Below are 19,338 nucleotides of genomic sequence, written 5' to 3'. Positions count from 1 at the left end.
GTGTGCAAAGGGGCTTGGCAGCTACATCCAGCTTCACGCCCAGAAGAAGCAATTCAGGGTTTTCCAATGACAGCTGGGAGTTTGTCTTTTCAAACTGCAGAATTCTCAAATATCTGCCATTCATGAAAAGAAAAGTTCTCAAATTTTATTATAAAACAGAACAATGACAGAATATAAGCTTACACATTAATATTTACATTATATTCAAAATATATTACAGCTTTAATTTATGAACAGAAATATCCTTCTTTTTCTTCTTTTTCTTTTCTGTTTTCTTTGCATCACTGATTTGCATTTTTACTTGATCTTGTAATTTAGAAAAGAATGCTTGAGATGACTTCAAGGCTTTGTCTTTACCTTCATCCTGCAATTAAAGACAGTAACACACTCACACTATAAAATGCGCTTGTAAGTTAAAAAAAAAAGGCGCCAATTACAACAATGTATATGGAAATATAAATATCCATAAATGGACAAGGAATTATGAAAACTCACATCAGCTTGCACAGAGGTTTTATATGCATTTTATGCTGCTGTGATATTCTTGTGACTTAAAGGAGGAGTGAGTAGGAAGAAAAACTCCTGCCAGGCCCCACGTCTGGGAGGGCCATGTGCTTTGGGCTGTTATTCCAGCCAGGCACCCATGGCCTCTCACTAGGCAGGTGGGTAGCGTCAGCTGGGTCTGACCCTCCGTGGATCGATGTCACCTACCACTTGCTACCACTTTCCCCACACAGGCCCCGTTCTGCGGTTTTCCTTCCTGCATCCTTACCTTTAATAGCGAAGCTTTGCCTGCTTTGGTCAGCTGTTTTAATTTCTCTGAAGCTGCTGCCTTCGTGTATTTCCCGGCTTGATCTGGGTTGTTCTTTTCAAGCAGTTTTCTCCGCTTTTCCTTCTCCTTTAGTTTCATACGCTTCTGATACTTCTTTTTCCTCCGTTCTCGTTTCTTGTCTGTAGCTGTTTTCTCAGCAGCTGTTTTTACATCTCCAGCTTTATTTTTTTCCTATTAAAATAATCACCAGTTGATCTAACTTAACTCAGGAAATTAGAAGGGAAGCAAGTCCACAGAACGTGGCCAATAGGCTGTGTATCTACAGTCAAGAGTGAGTACGCAGTACCTATCTGCACCCCAAAGAGCTTTGGTAGCTCAGTTCTTTAGGCCTGGAACTTATTCTTTGATGAAGCAGACTCTCACAGTGACAGTTCGGCTACATCAGCACATCACAAAGGCAGCCTAGAGAGCTAGGTTAGCAAGCTGACAGTCCCAGAAGCAAGCCCCCTTACAGCACTTAAGACTCCAGGGACAACCTCAGCACCAAGCTGCTGATGACAGCCACTGGCGGCAGGAGGGGTTCCCCAAAATGGAAGGGACGTATCTATATACTGACGATGGATTTCCTCTCTTTTCTCCCCAGCTGCCAGCCTATCCTGCCAGGGCTGTCAACTGTAGAGGTGGCAAAGGTGCTAAAAGGGATGGGTGTGGGTGCAGCAAAGTGAGGAGGGACAAAGAGCCATGTGCCAGGCCAGCTGGGAAGATGAGACCTGTTAGAAACCATCATTTCTTTTTACTGCATGAGCTTCAGTGTTCATGAGGCAGGGACTGCCTACACTTGGTATGTCCCACGTCTTCTAATAACTCAAATGTTCTTTTCTAGAAACTGATTCTATTATTGATAAGCATTAAATGGACAAAATAATGGGGGAAATGCTGATATTAAAGGACTACTAGTATATGAGCAACATAAACAATTTATTTTAAACCTAGTATCACTGATAGCATTCAAATTGGATTATAACAAGATATAGATATGGGATATTTACAAACAGCTTTTCTAATAATTCTATCTGTACCTCATAATATCTGATTACAGAAAACTGAACACTATTATTTGATTATACTTAAAACTCCAGGAAAATGACATTGAGTAGAGATCTAGCTATATACCAACTTATAAAAAAAACCTTAATGTTTCCACACTGGCTTTTTACCTTGACTTCCTCTGGGGCCAGGAGAGCTGCGTCACTAACGCTCACTGGGGCTACCTCCTCCATGGTTATGGCCGGCAGATTTGACACAACCTTAATCTCTGGAACAGGCTAGAAAAGAGACAGCACATTTAATACGAAGTCAGAAATGGTCCTAACACAAAATATTTGTATCGTGAACCTATTAAAGCATACTATACAAAATACTCTATGGAGATTATTTAAAATATGAGATGTGTTGACAGCAAAAATCTTAAGATAACTGGAATGATGGCAGTGTCAGTGGGCAACATGGGCTACCTGAGGAATTAATAATCTGCATATTTTAGGAACTATTCTTTCTCATTACTACACCAAGAACCCTTATTTCTACACTTTTGCGGAACATTTCTGCCATATTCAACACCAGTTCTTTCACCGAATTTTACTAAATTATTCCCATCAGTAACAGATGTGGACATTTTCAAACATTCCTATCTAGTGTTAAATAAATCTATTGATATTTGTGAATATTACCTTCAGTTATGGAAAAAAGGCCAGCAATAAGAAATATATACAAAAAGATGCAAGGAAAAATGCTTATAGGAATGAGTCAGACTACCTGATAAACAAATTTTGTCATCTTCCAGCTACTGAAAACATAACTTTATAAACAGAAATATGAAATGATACAGAACTCCTTTGGAAAACTAAAACAGTATCAAAATAAATCAAACCTATTAATTATAAAAAGGAGAAATGAATGCAATGTTCACTAGTCTTTTTTTTTTAATGTTTATTTTTCAGAGAGAGAGCGAGAGAGAGTGAGCACACGCGCACACTAGCAAGGGAGGGGCAGAGAGAGGGAGACACAGAATCCGAAGCAGGCTTCAGGCTCTGAGCTGTCAGCACAGAGCCCGACGCAGGGCTTGGATCCACACACCGTGAGATCATGACCTGAGTTTAACCAACTGAGGAACCCAGGTGCCTTTTTTTTTTTTTTTGAAAGAACTTCCCAGGAAATTCAGAAATTACAACAGGTTTCATACTGATCAGAACACTACTGATTATTTACCTAATGCTTACACTAATGCTCTTTATATCTAATTCTTGCACATCTCTGAGGGGCACCAGGGCACAGGGACTCTGTTGGCTAGAAGAGAGTAAGAGATGAAGTGTGGGGCACAGCAGATGCCCTGGAGAGAACATGACACTGAGACTCAGGAGAAAGGGGGCTCTACTGCAGAGTGTGTCACTGATCCCTTTGCACACTCCTTTTTCTTACCACAGTCCTGTCCCTACCCCAGTTAACTGGACAGATGTGTGTCCCGGGAAATTTCAGAAAGAATAAAAAGGACATTTCACACAATGTCAGAGTGTTAAAGAAAAAATTTCTTCCACTGGACTACTGACTGTTCACTAACGTTGTGTTCCATTCTGTAATTTAAAGAGAAACAGAGAAAACGGAGACAGCCCAGAAAAGAAAAAAAAATGATGACTGGTCAATAGGGTTTATGGAGATTGTGAAATACCAAACTGAGTATGAAAAAAAGTTCTTATTAAAAGGAACCTGTACCAAAAATTCTACATTTCTGAAGAGGAAAAAAGAAAGGCTTCTATATTGGGGCACGTAGCCCCAAATACATTCTCTCCTTCTTCAATTCCCAAGATTCCACGGAATGTCTAATTCCCCATATCAGGCTCTGTGTTAGTGTGATGAACACAGCAGGGAAACAGCAGTGAACAAAACACATTTGTGCTGGCTTGGAAACGAGTAGAGAACAATTAGCCATCAAGCAACGATGGTGATGGTGCTATGAGGGAAATGCGCAGAGCAGTGACGAATGCGGGAAGGAGATGGCACTCAGCCTGAGACCCCAGAGACAGGAAGGAGCCAACCATGGAAAGAAAGAAGCGCAGCCTAACAGGCGGAGGAAAGTCTAGCAGGAAGATGTGAGGCAGGAGGCACTCTGCTCACTGAAGGCACTGGAAGACCAGTGTGGCTGGGGGATAGCAAGCTATGGAGACTAGAGGGGTGAGAGGGAGCCAGATCACGTAGGGTCTTGTAAGGCACAGGAAGGGATCATGTTCTTCATATTAGTAACTTTTTCACAGTAAGACCTGCTGGCCAAGAGGGGATGAGAATTCCTCTCTTCATTTATTCCACAGCTATACTTGGCACTTTGGTATCTAAAAATGGCTGCTGCCACCACAAACTGTCATACAAATTATACCTTGATTAACCCAAAACAAAAAGCCAGGTGATAAAAGCAGACTGTCTTAGAAGACAAGATACTCACACAGGAAAAATCTCCTAACCATCAAAGAATCTGAAGGATTTTAGCGATTACCTCTTCTATACAGAGGAAAGGTGAAGCAATTTGTCTAATTCACAAAGCTAGTCAGGGGCAGATTCAGACTCAGGTTTCTGACTTCTAGACTAGTCTCTGAGATTCATGACATCTCATTTCTAGGCAACACAAAGGGGCAATAGGTTGGCAAGTACTAAAAGGAAGGCATAGAACATTTTATGGGTTCACAGAGTGTAGTGAGTGGGAGAGGCAGCTCCAAAGAGTAAAGAGGCACTGAGTCAAGTGTGGTGAGAATCAGACAGACAGAGGTTGCTGGATGTCTGGGCCTGGCACAGGGGGGCATGAGGCAATGGGGACAGCATTGACCCAGAGTTAGATCCAACCCTTCCAACCTTTTTTTTCTTTTTAATGTTTGTTTACTTTTGAAACAGAGAGAGAGAGAGAATGGGCGAGGAGCAGAGAGAGGGAGACACAGAATCCAAAGCTGGCTCCAGGCTCTGAGCTGTTGGCACAGAGCTGGATACAGGGCTTGAACCCACTAACCATAATATCATGACCTGAAGTGAAATCAGATGCTTAACCGACTGAGCCCCCAGGCCCCACCCCCCCCACCCCAACCTCTTAAGCCTTGGTTTCCTGATCTGCAAAACAGAAAGAATAGCATCTACCTTAATGTTTTGTGGATTGAGTTAATGTGCAGGGACACTGACATCATCAAGATGACAACACAAGTTGATCCCAACCTTAGTTGTCCTCACAAGACCAACTAGCAACTATCCATGGATGAGATAGCATTGTGAAAATCCCAGAACCCAAGGGTGAGGCTGAAGCAACCCCCTGGACCACAGAGACTGAGAAGGATTGCATTAGAAAGGTAGGACAGGCTACACTCTGACCATATCCCTCCCCCCAGCCGGCACAGCACCCCATTGTGAGAGACCACCTGGACCTAGGGTTTCTCCAGTGGGAAGAGAGCCTAAGTAGACCTGTAACTCCCCAGCATCGTAGGACACTTCTAGACAGGCCCAATCATGTCGGTGTCATAGGGATCACCAAAGTCTGTGGGGATTGACCACTGGGGATCAGACTAGGATGCAGAACAAGGGCAGGGCTTATAGCAATTAGTGCTTGGATCTTGGCAGACCAGGTTCCTGCTTGCAGCAGTGTCCAAGTAGAGATCCCAGCCAGCAGCCTTGACCATTTGTAGAGCCAAGCTGGTGCCCCTGTCTGGCTCCAAGAAGTATCTGCACCCCCGTGTTCACTGCAGCATTATTTACAATAGCAGGCCATGAAAACAACAGAAATGTTCATCAACAGATGAATGAGCAGCAGGAGGATGGACCTTCGACATCCAGATGGAGAGCTCTACTGGAGACCACCCAAGGACCACCACAACCCACCCCTCTAGCAGTGGGTCTGTGGTTACAACGTCCTGGCAGAGGAAGAGTTAAGTGTGTTGTGCACGTGGCACTTGTGCACAAAGCAGCCCCTTGTCCTTATTTGACCTTTGTCTCCAGAATAGAAATAATGTTGTGGCTTCCTACCCTTGCAGGCATTTCAAATACATCTTGGGAAAAGACATGAGAATTTGGGTAATTATTATATAATCCCGGTCTGTCATTCAAATGTTGTGACCCTAGGGCCCACCCAAAAGAAAAAAAAGATCAAAGTCCACACTCACAAGTTTCTGGGCCCTGTGTCTCTCTTGACTGGCAGGCTCCTCCTGTGGAGTATACTTGAATACAATTTTTCTATGCTTTACTTTTGTTTCACTGTAATTATTTACCATGGCAGCCAAGAGAACTGAGGCTTCTTCTTTCCTTTCCCATTTAACTTTGGGTAACAATCTCACTTAGATTTCTCTAAAAAAAATCCCCCAACTGATAGAGAACAGATTAGTGGCCACCAGGTAGTGGGGGAAATGGGTGTAGGTAGTCAAAAGGTACAAACTTCCAGTTATAAGAGAAGTTCTAGACAGAGTTAACAGTATTGTATATTTGAAAGTTGCTAAGAAAGTACATTATAAAAGCTCTCATCGTAAGAAATAAAACTGCCACTACACTGGGTGATGGATAACTAAACTTACCATGGCAATCATTTCACAATACACACATGCGGGTATCCTTTGCCCTTCCAAAGTTCATGTTAGGCCACTTTGCTTTTACAAAAGACCTAGATTAGTACCTGTTTTTGCTAACTGAAAGAAATCTGAAAAGAATTTTTACTTTTGTGAAAGCAAAAGTAGTGTTCAGCATCTGTTTTGCAGTGAGCTCCCCTGCCCAGCTCCTTCTGCAGGAACCACACTCGGCATCTCAGCATCAGGCCACCAGAGCTTTAAACTGTGTCTGTGAGCATTTGTGTGCATCTCCACGTGTTTGTGCATCCGTTACAAGACTGGTTCTGAAGTAACAGAAAAGCCTAGGAGAGGTTCTTTTTTGGGGTCTGAAAAGCTCAAAAACTTTTCCATTTAGTTAATGGTAATTGCTTCTTTGGTTTATCCATTTAGGCTTACGAAATGTTTCATAGGAACATTCTACTTTCTGATGATGGGGGAACCTCTATATCAAACCACTGTTGTACATCTTAAATGTATACACTGTTACTTTATCTTTTAAGTTCATCTTTTTTTTTTTTTTTTTTTGAGAGTGACAGTGCAAGCAGGGTAGGGGCAGAGAGAGGGGGAGATAGAATCCCAAGCAGGCTTCTTGATGTCACTGCAGAGCCCGACATGGGGGCTCACGAACCATGAAATTATGACCTGGGCTGAGATCAAGAGTTGGACGTTCAACCGACTGAGCCACCCAGGTACCACTATGTCTATTTTATCTTAATAAAATTGGGGAAAATGGGTTCACATACATAAAGAACCTAATATGGTACATAGCAGGTATTCAGAAAATATTCAGCAGGTACAGACATCACAGGTCTCCAGACACACCACAGGATGAAAATACAACCCAAGACTGAACAACAAGAAAGAGTGAGTAATGAAGAGATCCTGTGGCTAAGATTTTAGGTCTGGCAAAGGCCCATCTGGTGATGAGGCTGGATCAGCAGAGGAAGCCAGAACTGTCCAGGACTAGATGTAAGCCTTCCTCAAGACAGGCCCTGCCTGTAATTTACAGGGAATGCCTATAGGTTTGTATCCAAAACCAAATAACGTGCTAGCCTCACAAAAGCTCAAAGAGGAATTAAAGGCACATCTGTTCTGACTGCACACTGAAATGTTAACACACTTACCGGTTTAGGGATGAAGTGAAAGTTCGAGAGGGCATCCAATTTTAAGAAGAGGGAATCCATCATCTTCTGAATTTCTTTGTGCTCTGGATTTTCTTCTTCTGCTGTTTTTTGCTTAGGAAATGAATTCAACAACATCAGATTAAGCAGGCTAATACACATCCAGGGCAAAACCCTGAAGGTCAATAAGGGTGCTCCCCATTTCTCATCATCAAGGCTCCAAAAAAAACATTACAAGGCAGAATTCAAGTTCTCAATACCATGACGGTGCCAGCACTAGCCAAAAAAGAATGTGCTCTGCACTTCAGGAGCTGCAGTAATCACTACCTCTAAGATTCAGAACTTACAATTTAATTCCCTTGGTATTTATTTGCCAAGAACTAAGCCATTCCCATTAGGATGGCTATCATTAGGAAAAGGGAGGAGCGGATAACAAGTGGTGGTGAGGATGTCAAGGAACTGGAACCCTTGTGTGTGGCTGGTGACAATGTAAAATGGTGCCATCACAATGGAAATGAATCAGGCAGTTCCTCAAGTTAAACAGAGAATTACCGTATGACCTAGCAACTCCCCACTTAAGTAAATACCCCAGAGAATTAAAAAAGAGGTTCTCAGGGGCGCCTGGGTGGCTCAGTCCGTTAAGTGTCTGACTTCAGCTCAGGTCATGATCTCATGGTTTGTGAGTTCAAGCCCCATGTCGGGCTCTGTGCTGACAGCTGGGAGCCTGGAGCCTGCTTTAGATTCTGTGTCTCCCTCTCTCTTTCTGCCCCTCCTCTGCTTGCACTCTGACTCTCTCTCTCTCAAAAATAAATAAACATTAAAAAAAAAAGGAATTAAAAAAAAAAAAGACGTTCTCAAACAAATACATGTAGCCATATGTTCAGAGCAGCACTATTCCCAACAGCCAAAAGGTAGAAACAGCCCAAATGCTCACAATCCCCTTTTCCTTCTGCCCATAATGCTCACTCTAAAAGGCTAAGACTCTTTATTTTTTTATCAAGGCATAACAGAACAAAACAAAACCACACACACCAGAACAGGGAAGCCACTGGCTCTTTGCCTGCACCACCTTGATACCAGAGATGCATCCAGGTCTGTTTCTAATTCTGTCACCAGAGCCCACTTTCCAGCCACGTCCAGGCATTTGTCACTGCTTTAGTTTAACTTAACTCATTTTTTATCCTCCATGTGTCATTTGCCTTATCCCAGATAATAATGGCTGTGAAATCATCTTTAAAAAAAAATTTTTTTTAAACATTTATTCATTATTGAGACCCAGAAAGAGACAGCACGAGCATGGGAGGGGCAGAGAGAGGGGGAGACACAGAATCTGAAGCAGGCTCCAGGCTCTGAGCGGTCAGCACAGAGCCTGACGTGGGGCTAGCTGTGAAATCATCTATATACAACTAGAAGTTCATTCATGTGCTATTTATTATCACCTTGCCTATTACCTCTAGGACAGATACCAAACTTCAGGAAATATTTATCATCATCCCCAGACTAACTCTTAATTGAATGGGTCTAGAATTAGCCTAAATTAAATCCATACTCAAAAACTTATGATTGACTACTGACTTCTGAGACCTCAATAAAACTGGTATTTACAGAGCTGGTACAGCTGTCCCATTACATATTTAATTTTTAACTCTCATGGTTACAAAATACTTTCTGTATTTACTGAATCCTCTCAAAGTAGCCGGGCAATGTTTAATAATATGTTCCTTCAACTACCACTTTGGGTTGCAAAGCAGCCAGAAAGAATTTGAATTCAAATCTTTCTAGATCTTCAACTTAACAGCAGCATCAAGGTCATGGTTTGCTATTGCTGTGAAAGTGGCATTAATTAATCAAATGGCTTTTGCAAATAAAAAATGCCATTTTACCCCCAAGTACATACTGACCACATTCTGAATAAATCGAATGTGGAAAAATAATCCAATCACTAACTGGTAATATAATATTACTTGAAATTACTGTGTCCTACTTAACCAGATAGATTTTTTAAGAATCTAAGTGAAAACAAAACCAAAACCACATAACCCACCAGACCTAAACACGTGAATGAATTCACAGATAATGTTATACTGGTAACTTCTAAAGAATGAAAGAGAAGTGATTTTAAAATTGTGGGACTACTATAATAATTTCTAGAAAGTTAATAATTACCTTTGGAACAATTGGGTGAACAATGACTAACTGCAAAACAAGTTCCCCTACCCCCTCACATTCAGGGGCAATATCGTAACCTCTCTATTTCTAACACACTGTCTCACACTTCAATGAGGTGAACCAAGAGCATAAGATTTGTTTCCTGACTTTCGGCCATCACAGTAAAACCAGAAGAGCCAGCTGTCTGCTTCTCTTACTTTAATAACAATGCCTTTGCCTTCGGGGAGTCCTCACCTGGTTGAGTTTGATGTATTCCTGTTCATAAATTTCAGCAAGACTCAATTTGCTCTTCTCATGGTCTAACGTTAAACGTTTTTTATATTCATATGCATCCTCCTTAGGTTTTTCTTTACGTACTACATCATCCCAAGCCTGAAATATGAAAGGCACAAGGACCATAAATGAACAAAATCTATCATTTCTTTCTCAGCTCACTTAAGACTCTTCCTCTGGAATATTTATTATCATTCCAGGGTAAGCAAATTGTAGCAAAAAGTAATTAATTTCAACCTGTAAAATGACTATTCAAGTCACCAAACATAGGTATTATGAAAAATAAAGAGGGCATTACTTAAGTATTCTTTTTAGTTCTTGTTTTAAATGCACCTTTCTCCTCGTTACCACCTTTAATTCCACATTTCCCCATCAAGGTTTGTTTACAAGTCAATACTTGAGTTTCTCATTTCATTTCAAATTTAAGGATACTCTGCATACAGTACCCACCCTTCAAACTCTTCGTATTTTGAGCAAACACTATACACATTTTAAAACCATCTCTTATTGTACATGTCATATGCCCAATTTTATTCTAAGTTTACAAAATAAAATCAATTCTTAAACAAAAACTTTGCTAGGTTTTTAACATTTGAAAAAAATAAACCCTTTGTCACACCGTGCCCAGATACTGTGTGCCAGATGAAAGGTCCCAAGTATGACCCTATCAAATCAGAATCAGTCACCACGCCTGTCATCCTCTACCAGTTTCACCAGGCGCCACCAGGCAGATGAGCAAGGCACAGGAAAGACTGGCAGTGGCTCTGGCTCCCCCTTCTCCTCAAGCACAAGGCTTTCCAGAGCTCTAGTGAAAGGCAGTGCCTCACACAACAAAAGAAAGATAGTGCAGACTTAAGCAGTAGTAGCCTTCAGTGTAGATCTAAGCTTTAAATGAAGAACTGATATAAACAAAATTTCTACGAAAACAATGAAGAGTGTTGGTCCTGCTCCCAAAATACTCATATATTATTTCTAAAAATTCCAGTGAATTTTAAGTTCAGTTAAATTTCATTCTTACTGACCTGATCTCTTATCCTCTGCTTAATGATATCTTCCAGTTGAAGGGTGGTTTCCTCTGTAATCACAGGAGCTAAAGGAAACAGAACATGTACTCACGAGGTAGGTATACACTAGACCAGAGGTTCTCAAAGGGTAGTCCTTGAACCAGCAGCATCAACACCTGGGAGCTTGTTAGAAATGTGAATTCTTAGGCTCTACTCCACACCACCTGAATCAGAAGGTGGGGGGAAAGGGCCACCTATCTGTGTTTAACTAGCCCTCTCATGCTCCCTCTAGTTTGAGAACCACAAAAGTAGAGTATATCCAGTAATCAGTGCTAACACTTTTAGTCCATGCACCTGGGTACTCACCCTCTTTTCCAATCTCTCTAGAACTGAATAAAATGGAAATTCATTTTGATTTCACAGGTACAAGAAAGAGTTTGATGAGATGACCAGGGTTCCTGGCTAGAGTTCACAATTTCGTCAGTAGAAAATGATACCAGGCATTGTATACAGGTCACTAGCAGAAATGATTATGGATTTAGGCATGAATTAGCATAACAGTAATTCCTGGGTAAATTAATAGTACTGTGACTGTATAAGAGAATGTCCTATTTCTTAGAAGATACATGTAAACGTACTTAGGCATGAAGTGTCATAATATTGGTAAATTACTTTTAGATGATTCAGGGGAAAAAAGTACACACAGATAATCACATATATACATAGGGGAAGGAAAACAAATATGGCAAAATGTTAACAATTGGTGAATCCAGCTGAATAGCATATATGTGTTTGTTGTACTATTTTGTCAACTTTTCTGTATGTTTGCAACTTTTTAAAATAAAAAGTTGGGGGAAAAGAAATATCATTTCAAATCTTCCTATGAAATAAAGTCATAGAAAACACATGCAAACGAACATCTGCAGGAGCCCCATGGGCTCACGTACCCATGCGGACTGCATGGTCAAAGTGCAGAGTCTCTTCTAGAAGGCTGTTCTCTGGTCGCTTTTGAGCTGTCACTTCCCCTTGAAGCTGCCAAGGTTTCTTTTCCAACAGCTCTTTTTCTAAAGATGCAATTTTTTCATTCATCTAAGAAAGAAACAAAAAGTTATTACACATTTAGGAAATAAATCAAGCTTATAGCTGAATAAAAGCAACTACTTTAAAAGCACAAAAGCGGGGCGCCTGGGTGGCTCAGTCGGTTAAGCACCCGACTTCGGCTCAGGTCATGATCTCATGGTCCATGAGTTCGAGCCCCGCGTCAGGCTCTGTGCTGACAGCTTAGAGCCTAGAGCCTGTTTCGGATTCTGTGTCTCCCTCTCTCTCTGACCCTCCCCCATTCATGCTCTGTCTCTCCCTGTCTCAAAAATAAATAAACGTTATTAAAAAAAAAAAGCACAAAAGCAAGAAATGTATTATTTCTCAATACATTTTTGTTTTTTCTTGCCACCATTTTATTATTAAGCCAACAGTAACTTCCTATTCTTAACACCTGAGGTGGGGTGAGGCACTGCAGATGACTTCTTTCCCTCATTGATTTGAAATGCCATGTTTATAACATACTAAATTCCCCCAGAAGATTCTGGACAGATTTCTGGGCTCTGTTCTAGTCAAATGATCTATTCATTCCCAAGCCACTATCAATTTTAACTATTAGAGCATTCCAAAATTAATTTTTATTTGGACATTAGACTTCACACCCCCAATCCAAATTATTTCTAACTTTTAGAAGACATCTATAACTTTTTATTTTTTAATTTTCATTTCTCAAAAAAATTTTTTTATGTTTTATTTTTTATATTTGAGAGAGAGAGACAGAGAGACAGTAGGGGAAGGGTAGAGAGACAGAATCTGAAGCAGGCTCCAGGCTCTAAGCCGCCAGAACAGAGACCAATGAGGGGCTTGAACTCACGGACCATGAGATCATGACCTGAGCTGAAGTCAGACACTCAACTGACTGAGCCACCCAGGCGCCCCTATTTTTTTTTTTTTTAAGTTTATTTGAGAAAGAAGAGCATGTGCAAGCACGAATGGGGGAGGGGCAGAGAGAGGGAGGGAGAGAATCCCAAGCAGGCTCCATGCTGTCAGGGCAGAGCCCAACACAGGGAACGATCTCACAAACCATGAGATCATTACCTGAGCCAAATGCTCAACCAACTAAGCCACCCAGGCAGCCCTATAATGACTTACAGTGTAGAAAATGCCAGCCTGAAAGCTACCTTACTGAATTCCCTTGTTTTTCTAATAGCTTTCAGTTCATCTACTTAGGTTTTTCTAGTATCCTTTGCAAATATTAATGCTCATTTCAGTTTTTCTTACCTTGTATCTCTTTCTACTGTAGTTGCACTAACACTTCCACAAGGATGTTAAATAACAGTGGTAAAGGTAATAGTGGACATTTTGTCTTACTCTTCATTTTAAAGGGCTACTTCTAGAATTTTACCACTGAGCATGATGGCACCTTTTGGTTAAATGCATTTGTATTTCACTGCAGGTGAAAAAAAATTAAGGATGGATACTAAATTTCATCAAATGTCTTTTTTTAAGTTTATGTATTTTTGAGAGACAGAGAAAGAGCACATGTATGTGGGGGAGGGGGAGGGAGAGACTCCCAAGCAGGCTCCACAATGACCAATGACAGTGTAGAACTGGACATGGGGCTCAATCCCACGAACCTGGAGATCATGACCTGAGCTGAAATCAAGTCAGATGCTTAACTGAGCCAGCCAGGTGCCCACATCAAATGTCTTTTTGACATATATGGAGAGAACCATACAGTTTTCTCCTTATCCTGTTACAACCAAGAATTACATTAATAGATTTCTTATTCCTAAATCAAGAATGAGGCCCATTTGGCTGTGGTGTTGTCAGTCTTTCATTATGCTATTTGGAATATTCACATCACTATTCATAAATGAAACTGTGTGTATGTGTTTTAATGTCAGGTTTGGGTATCACGTTATTAATAGCTTCACAAGAAAAAAAAGTCTGGAAGCTTTACTTTTTGTACGTGGAAACTGATTAAACAACATTACTTCTACTTCTTGAAAGTTTGATATAATTACCCAATAAAACTAAACCTGCTTGTCTTTATCTTAGGGAGGATATAGGGAGGGAAAGACACTAACTCAATGAAATTTCTTATTTTGTTTCCTAGTGCTTCCCCACCTCCTTTTTTTTTTTTTAAATATTTATTTATTTTTGGGAGAGTGTAAGTGGGGGAGGGGCAGAGAGAGGGGGACAGAGGATCCAAAGCAGGCTCTACGCTGACAAGCTGACAGCAGCAAGCCCAACGTGGGGTGTGAACCCATGAACAGCGAGATCATGATCACGATCTGAGCTAAAGTCAGACGCTCAACCAACTGAGCCACGAGGTACCGGCCCCCCACCCCCTCCTTTAAATCTATCGCTTTAGGGACAATCTGACAATCATAGATTTAACTCAGATTCTCTTTTGTTAATAATTCTTTTGATATCCTTGGTATATTTATTTGCCTATTCTCATTTCTAATTGAGTGATATAATTTTAAGGTGGTTAAATGACACAAATAACTGGAGCCAGGCTGTTATCTATTATTTGCAAATGACACTTCATTTGCCTGAAATCATGTCACAAGGAGATAATTTTTATCAACTTTAGAAAATGTATTTGAGATGGCATTAATTAAAATTCAGGTATGTGGAGCCATCCACAGAGCATCTGAAAGAAGCAGTATCCTTAAGAGCAGCTGAAAGAGCTACAAAGAGAGGTTCACAAGACAGCTAATTAGGAAAAACATGCCACTAGGTATAAAGAAACCAGGGACAAAGGGAAAAAAAAACAGCTTTTAACACAAACTGAAAGTCAAAGGGTGGGAAATGCAGCACTGATTTTTACAAATTAGCTACCTTCCACGAGGGCATCTGGATATGGTGTGCTGTAGGGAATAGCAGCAAGATTTTTGTTTTGTTTTTAAAAGATAATTAAGCATTCAGACAAGAAAAACAGTGTACATTAGTTATCGGGGAGTCCCATAGTCCTGGTAAGTATATACAAAATTCCTTCAATTCTTAATCATTACCTTTTCCTGTCTTTTCTCAAAAGAGGATTTAACTTCATCAGAATCCTTCTGTACATTTAAGATATTTGTATCCTCATTTTCCTCATCATCTGGCAAAGCAAAGGTCACTCTTCTTGAGGTTTCTTTATGTTGTTTACTGTCTTCACTTTCTTCAAAGTCATCATCTTCATCCCTATAAATACCAAAACACTTATGAAAAACAATAATACACCACTTTTCATTAGGAAAACAAAACTTATTTTCTAGTGATTTAAATTCTTTTGTATACCTAATGCAAATAAATATTCAGAATTCCAAAGTCATTCAGTTATTAAGGACCAGAAGGTATTATTTCAGTGAAATAGAAAAGTGTACAATATATAGAAAATATTCCTCAATCTATAGTACAAACTTATCTCACAAAAATAACAATAAGGTATTTTTATTGGCACAAAAAGCAAATAAATGAAGATCTGATTGCTGGTGACATTTATCTTCATTAGATGATCTCTAATGACTCTTTAAACTCAGAGACTTTCTTCTGGCTACCCTGAGACTATCTGACGTTAGAGAATATAGCTTTTTAGGATAAACATATTTGACAACTATGAGTACACACATATAATTGGACAGTTCTAGCTTACAATGTAAGGGACTCAAACTACTCACGTTTCAGAAATGCTTTCTTCTTCTTCTTCTTCTTCTTCTTCTTCAGCAATTTCTTTGTCTTCTTCCTTTGGATCCAGTTCATCATCATGAACACTTGCTAGATCTTCATCACTTTCAACTGGATCAAAGAAGTCTTTGTATTTCAGGTTTCTGGAACTTTTACCTGACTAAAATGAAAAGACTTTTCAAACTTCTAAGGAGAAAAACACATTAAATCATGCATATATGTGTATGCATATTTTTTTTAAAGACTTTTTTTTTAACGTTTATTTTCGAGAGTGGGGGGAGAGGGAGGGAGGGGGAGAGAGAGAGAGGGAGAGAGAGGGAGAGAGAGAGAGAGAGAGAGAAGGGGGGTGGGGGGAGACACAGAATCCAAAGCAGGCTCCAGGCTCTGAGCTGTCAGCACAGAGCCTGATGGAGGGCTCAAACTCACAAACCGTGAGATTGTGACCTGAGCCGAAGTTGGACGCTTAACCGACTGAGCTACCCAAGGGCCCCTGTGTATGCATATTTTATAAGGAAAACTGGCAACTACAACACTACTATAAAACTGTAAGAACTACTAGACCGTAACAAACTGGAAGGAAGTATTGATTCATTATATTCCTATCTCTAAATCTTCTAACTATAATTATTTCCAAGATATCTCAGCTTAAAGTAAACAGATGCCTTCCTTTCACTTACTATCATTTTTAGTGTTTGGTGAAAATATTTTTAAGGGAAATTCTGAATTCCTCTAACATGTGTGGTTATGGTTGTTAAGCTACAAAAGAAATATTTTGTGATAAGCTTTGGTTTAATTTTTCCAGTCCAGTTTTCAACAGATCTAAATACTTCACTTGTGCCCTGATGAGTTTTGAGGTATTTGAAACCTCTTCTCAAGAAACAGAACAAAATCTCATATGAGGTAGAAAGTCCTCTTTCTCTCCTCTCCCAAGACTTTACCTTAGGTTTTTGACTTCCAAGCCGTTCTCCTTCATCTTCATCAGAATTGACGTCTTCAAAAAAATCAATATCTTCCTCCTCATCACCTTTTTGTTCCTCTTCTTTTTCCATGTTTTCTAAAAAGGTCTCCATTTCAGATAGTTTGAAAAATTTATCATCTACTATGGACTTCTCTCTTGGTTTCCTAGGCACTTTGTCTTGCACCTTGCTTTGCTCCTCCAATTTGCTGATATCAAAATCAAGATCAGAATCTTCATCACTGAAAACTGGACTTTTCCTCAGATCAATTGTGCTTGAGTTTTTTGTTTTCTCATCCCCTGGTGGATCATCACCACTCAGGTCGGCCACTTCCTCCTCCTCCAAATCTTGTTCGAGGGCCTCCTGGCCATCAGCCTCCACCTCTGAGCCATCCTCTTCACACTCCTGCTCTTCATTCTCTGGAAAAAGACTGATGTCTTCGTCTTTAATGGTTTTACTAACTGTATCCTGGAAGTATTGTAAAATTGGTTCATTTTGCAATTCTAGTTGTTGCCAAATCTGCTCATCATCAAAATTCTCTATCACCAGTTTTTTTAAAGGACTTCCATGGATTCTGCCATTCTCTAGTGTTTTGTTAAAATCATAAAGTACTTTTGTTAATGAAGTGAACTTTGATGCCAATTCATCTTGAATCCTATTAAGGGGGCATGGGGAGGAAGTTTAAAGAGATTTATAATTATAGATAATAATTTCACAGCACTGTGAATTAGACAAAAAAAAGCCCAACTCTTGTGCAAAACCAAACTTGAATGAAATATCAATTTTAAGTATAGATCCTGGTTCCCAAGAGTGTATTATCTTGCAGATGAACCACATTAATATATAAAAAAGAGTCAGCTAAGTGTGAATCTGCTGTATGGATTTTAGACAGGGAAACTACTACACACCTCTTTGTCTCAAGATATATAGTGAATCTTAGTCTTAAAAAGCTCAACTCTGCTATGTTATATGCCACTCCATCATTCAGTCAGCCAATGGTCAAAACTTGCTTTGGCAAGAGTGTCAGAGACTACCTCTCTGAAGATGTGACGTCTGAGATGACACCTGTACATAAGGAGATAGTCTTTCAAAGCTCTGGAAACATTATCTTCTAAGCAGAGGAAAAAGTGAGAATAAATTTCCTAAGATGGAAATGAGCATGGTGAGTCTGAGGAACAAAAATGCCAGCATAGCTGGAGTGTGATGAAGGAGGCAGAAGGTTAGGGAGGTAGATGGGAGGTGAATCGGAGGTGAATCGTTCAGGGCTCAGAGGTAAGAGTTTGCCATTCTAAGTATAAAGAGAAGCCATCAGAAGATTTTAAGCAGAGGAGCAAAATAATAGAATTTACACTCTGGAAAGATGGCCAGTAGAGGAAACGTTACAAAAGTACAGTGATTAGGTTGATGAAGAACTGTGCAGGGGTTAGGGGAACAGATTCTGTGAGAAGCAGTCGAATTCAGAATACAGTCTGGAGACAGCACCGACAGAATTGGCTGATGAATTATATGTAGAAATGAGAAAAAAGGAAGATATCAAAGAAGTAGCTTAGTTATATGTCTGAACAACAGAAAAAATAGAGCTGCCATTTGCTGAGATAGGGGAGGCAGGGGTGGAGCATGGGGAAAAAGTATCACGGAGGGCACTGTACAGGAAATTAAATAGAAACAACAGCTCATTTTGCACATATTAAATTTGAGATGCTGAAAGAATATGTGGCTGTAGTTGCTGTGAGCCTGAAGCTGAAGGGAAAGGTCGGGTTTGAAATACAAATCTGAGAGCCATACTTTCATACAACGCATTTTAAGTCCTTCAACACAATACAAAGAGCTTATGCTGGCAAGAGATATGAAAGACAGTCCTAATTCTCAAGAAGCTCATCGTGGAGGTGGACAGCCAAGCGACAAACTTAATACTTCCAATGAAGGATATGGATAAGTAAGCACTGGGTGGATTGAGAGCATATTGGAGAAAAGAACAACCAATCTAGGGTGCACGCGCCTGTGTGTAAAGAGTCGGGGGGGGGGGGGTGCGTTAAGACTCAATGGAAGCCTCTGGGCATTAATAACTGAGCTTAGTTTGGTTAGCACACGACTCGGAAATCTGCACTGTACAGCTTTCAACAACTTTAAAATTTTTGATAGGCTAAGGGTGCGTCAAGTAAATGAAATTTGGGAAAAAGAGGTGTACGCTTCCCTTTATCTTCCCCCTACTCCAGAATTCGCTGGGGGCCATGAGTCCGCACCCACGCTGAGACCCGGGCTTCACCCAGAGTCCGGCTCTGCTCACTTACGTGAGGAAGCACTCTGGCTGGCCGGTGGCTTTACCAACCTCCTTCAGACACCGCTCCAGGGCTCGTCGACGCCAGACCCGCGGGGCCATTGCTATCTGCAACTCTCCACACAGCGCCGCATGTAAAGGAAAAGCGCTGCCCGGAAACCGCGCCACAAAGACGCGCCTCGCGCAGCCTAGACCCTGGAGGCGAAGGTTCCGTCGCTCAGAAGTTCCGGACCCACCCCCTACCAGAGTCAATGGCAGTGCAAGAACTTTCACTGGGCCACTGATCAGTTCTAGCGCTTTTGAACTTTCTCCAAACTTTCTGTTTCGTAGTCCTGAGGGGCTCATAGGGGTGACGCCCCCTCCGTTTAAGTTTCCTCTTTAGACGCACTGGGGAGCTCGTCCGCTACACCACAAGAACACAGCGACGC

The 19,338-nt window shown here is 40.7% G+C and overlaps 1 protein-coding gene across 1 annotated transcript; it reads right to left on the bottom strand.

Moving 5' to 3' along the window:
* Nucleotides 1–119: 119 nt before the first annotated feature.
* On the bottom strand, nucleotides 120–19,180 carry MPHOSPH10 (M-phase phosphoprotein 10). The gene is made up of 11 exons (XM_015081949.3): nucleotides 18,924–19,180; nucleotides 16,615–17,287; nucleotides 15,670–15,836; nucleotides 15,022–15,193; nucleotides 11,908–12,049; nucleotides 10,979–11,046; nucleotides 9,918–10,055; nucleotides 7,518–7,628; nucleotides 1,990–2,097; nucleotides 773–1,003; nucleotides 120–364 (listed from the first exon to the last, which is right to left on the bottom strand). The coding sequence occupies exons 1-11, from the start codon at nucleotides 19,010–19,012 to the stop codon at nucleotides 215–217; spliced, it is 2,049 nt and encodes a 682-aa protein (XP_014937435.3). The 5' UTR covers nucleotides 19,013–19,180; the 3' UTR covers nucleotides 120–214.
* Between the last annotated feature and the right edge of the window lie 158 nt (nucleotides 19,181–19,338).

Source organism: Acinonyx jubatus, chromosome B3, assembly GCF_027475565.1.
Source record: "Acinonyx jubatus isolate Ajub_Pintada_27869175 chromosome B3, VMU_Ajub_asm_v1.0, whole genome shotgun sequence".
In the NCBI taxonomy this organism is placed as follows: Eukaryota; Metazoa; Chordata; class Mammalia; order Carnivora; family Felidae; genus Acinonyx; species Acinonyx jubatus.
The sequence above is the reverse complement of the archived record's forward strand: the minus strand, read 5'-3'. Positions and strand labels throughout refer to the sequence as shown.

What these genes read in the sequence shown, in the direction of transcription:
- MPHOSPH10 (XM_015081949.3), bottom strand. Translation starts at nt 19,012, where the DNA reads ATGGCCCCGCGGGTCTGGCGTCGACGAGCCCTGGAGCGGTGTCTGAAG. An exon ending in TTGGAAGTCAAAAACCTAAG is followed by an intron (nt 15,837 to 16,614) that starts GTAAAGTCTTGG and finishes TTTTCATTTTAG; the next exon opens with TCAGGTAAAAGTTCCAGAAA. An exon ending in TTCACTTCATCCCTAAACCG is followed by an intron (nt 2,098 to 7,517) that starts GTAAGTGTGTTA and finishes TCTCTTTTCTAG; the next exon opens with CCTGTTCCAGAGATTAAGGT.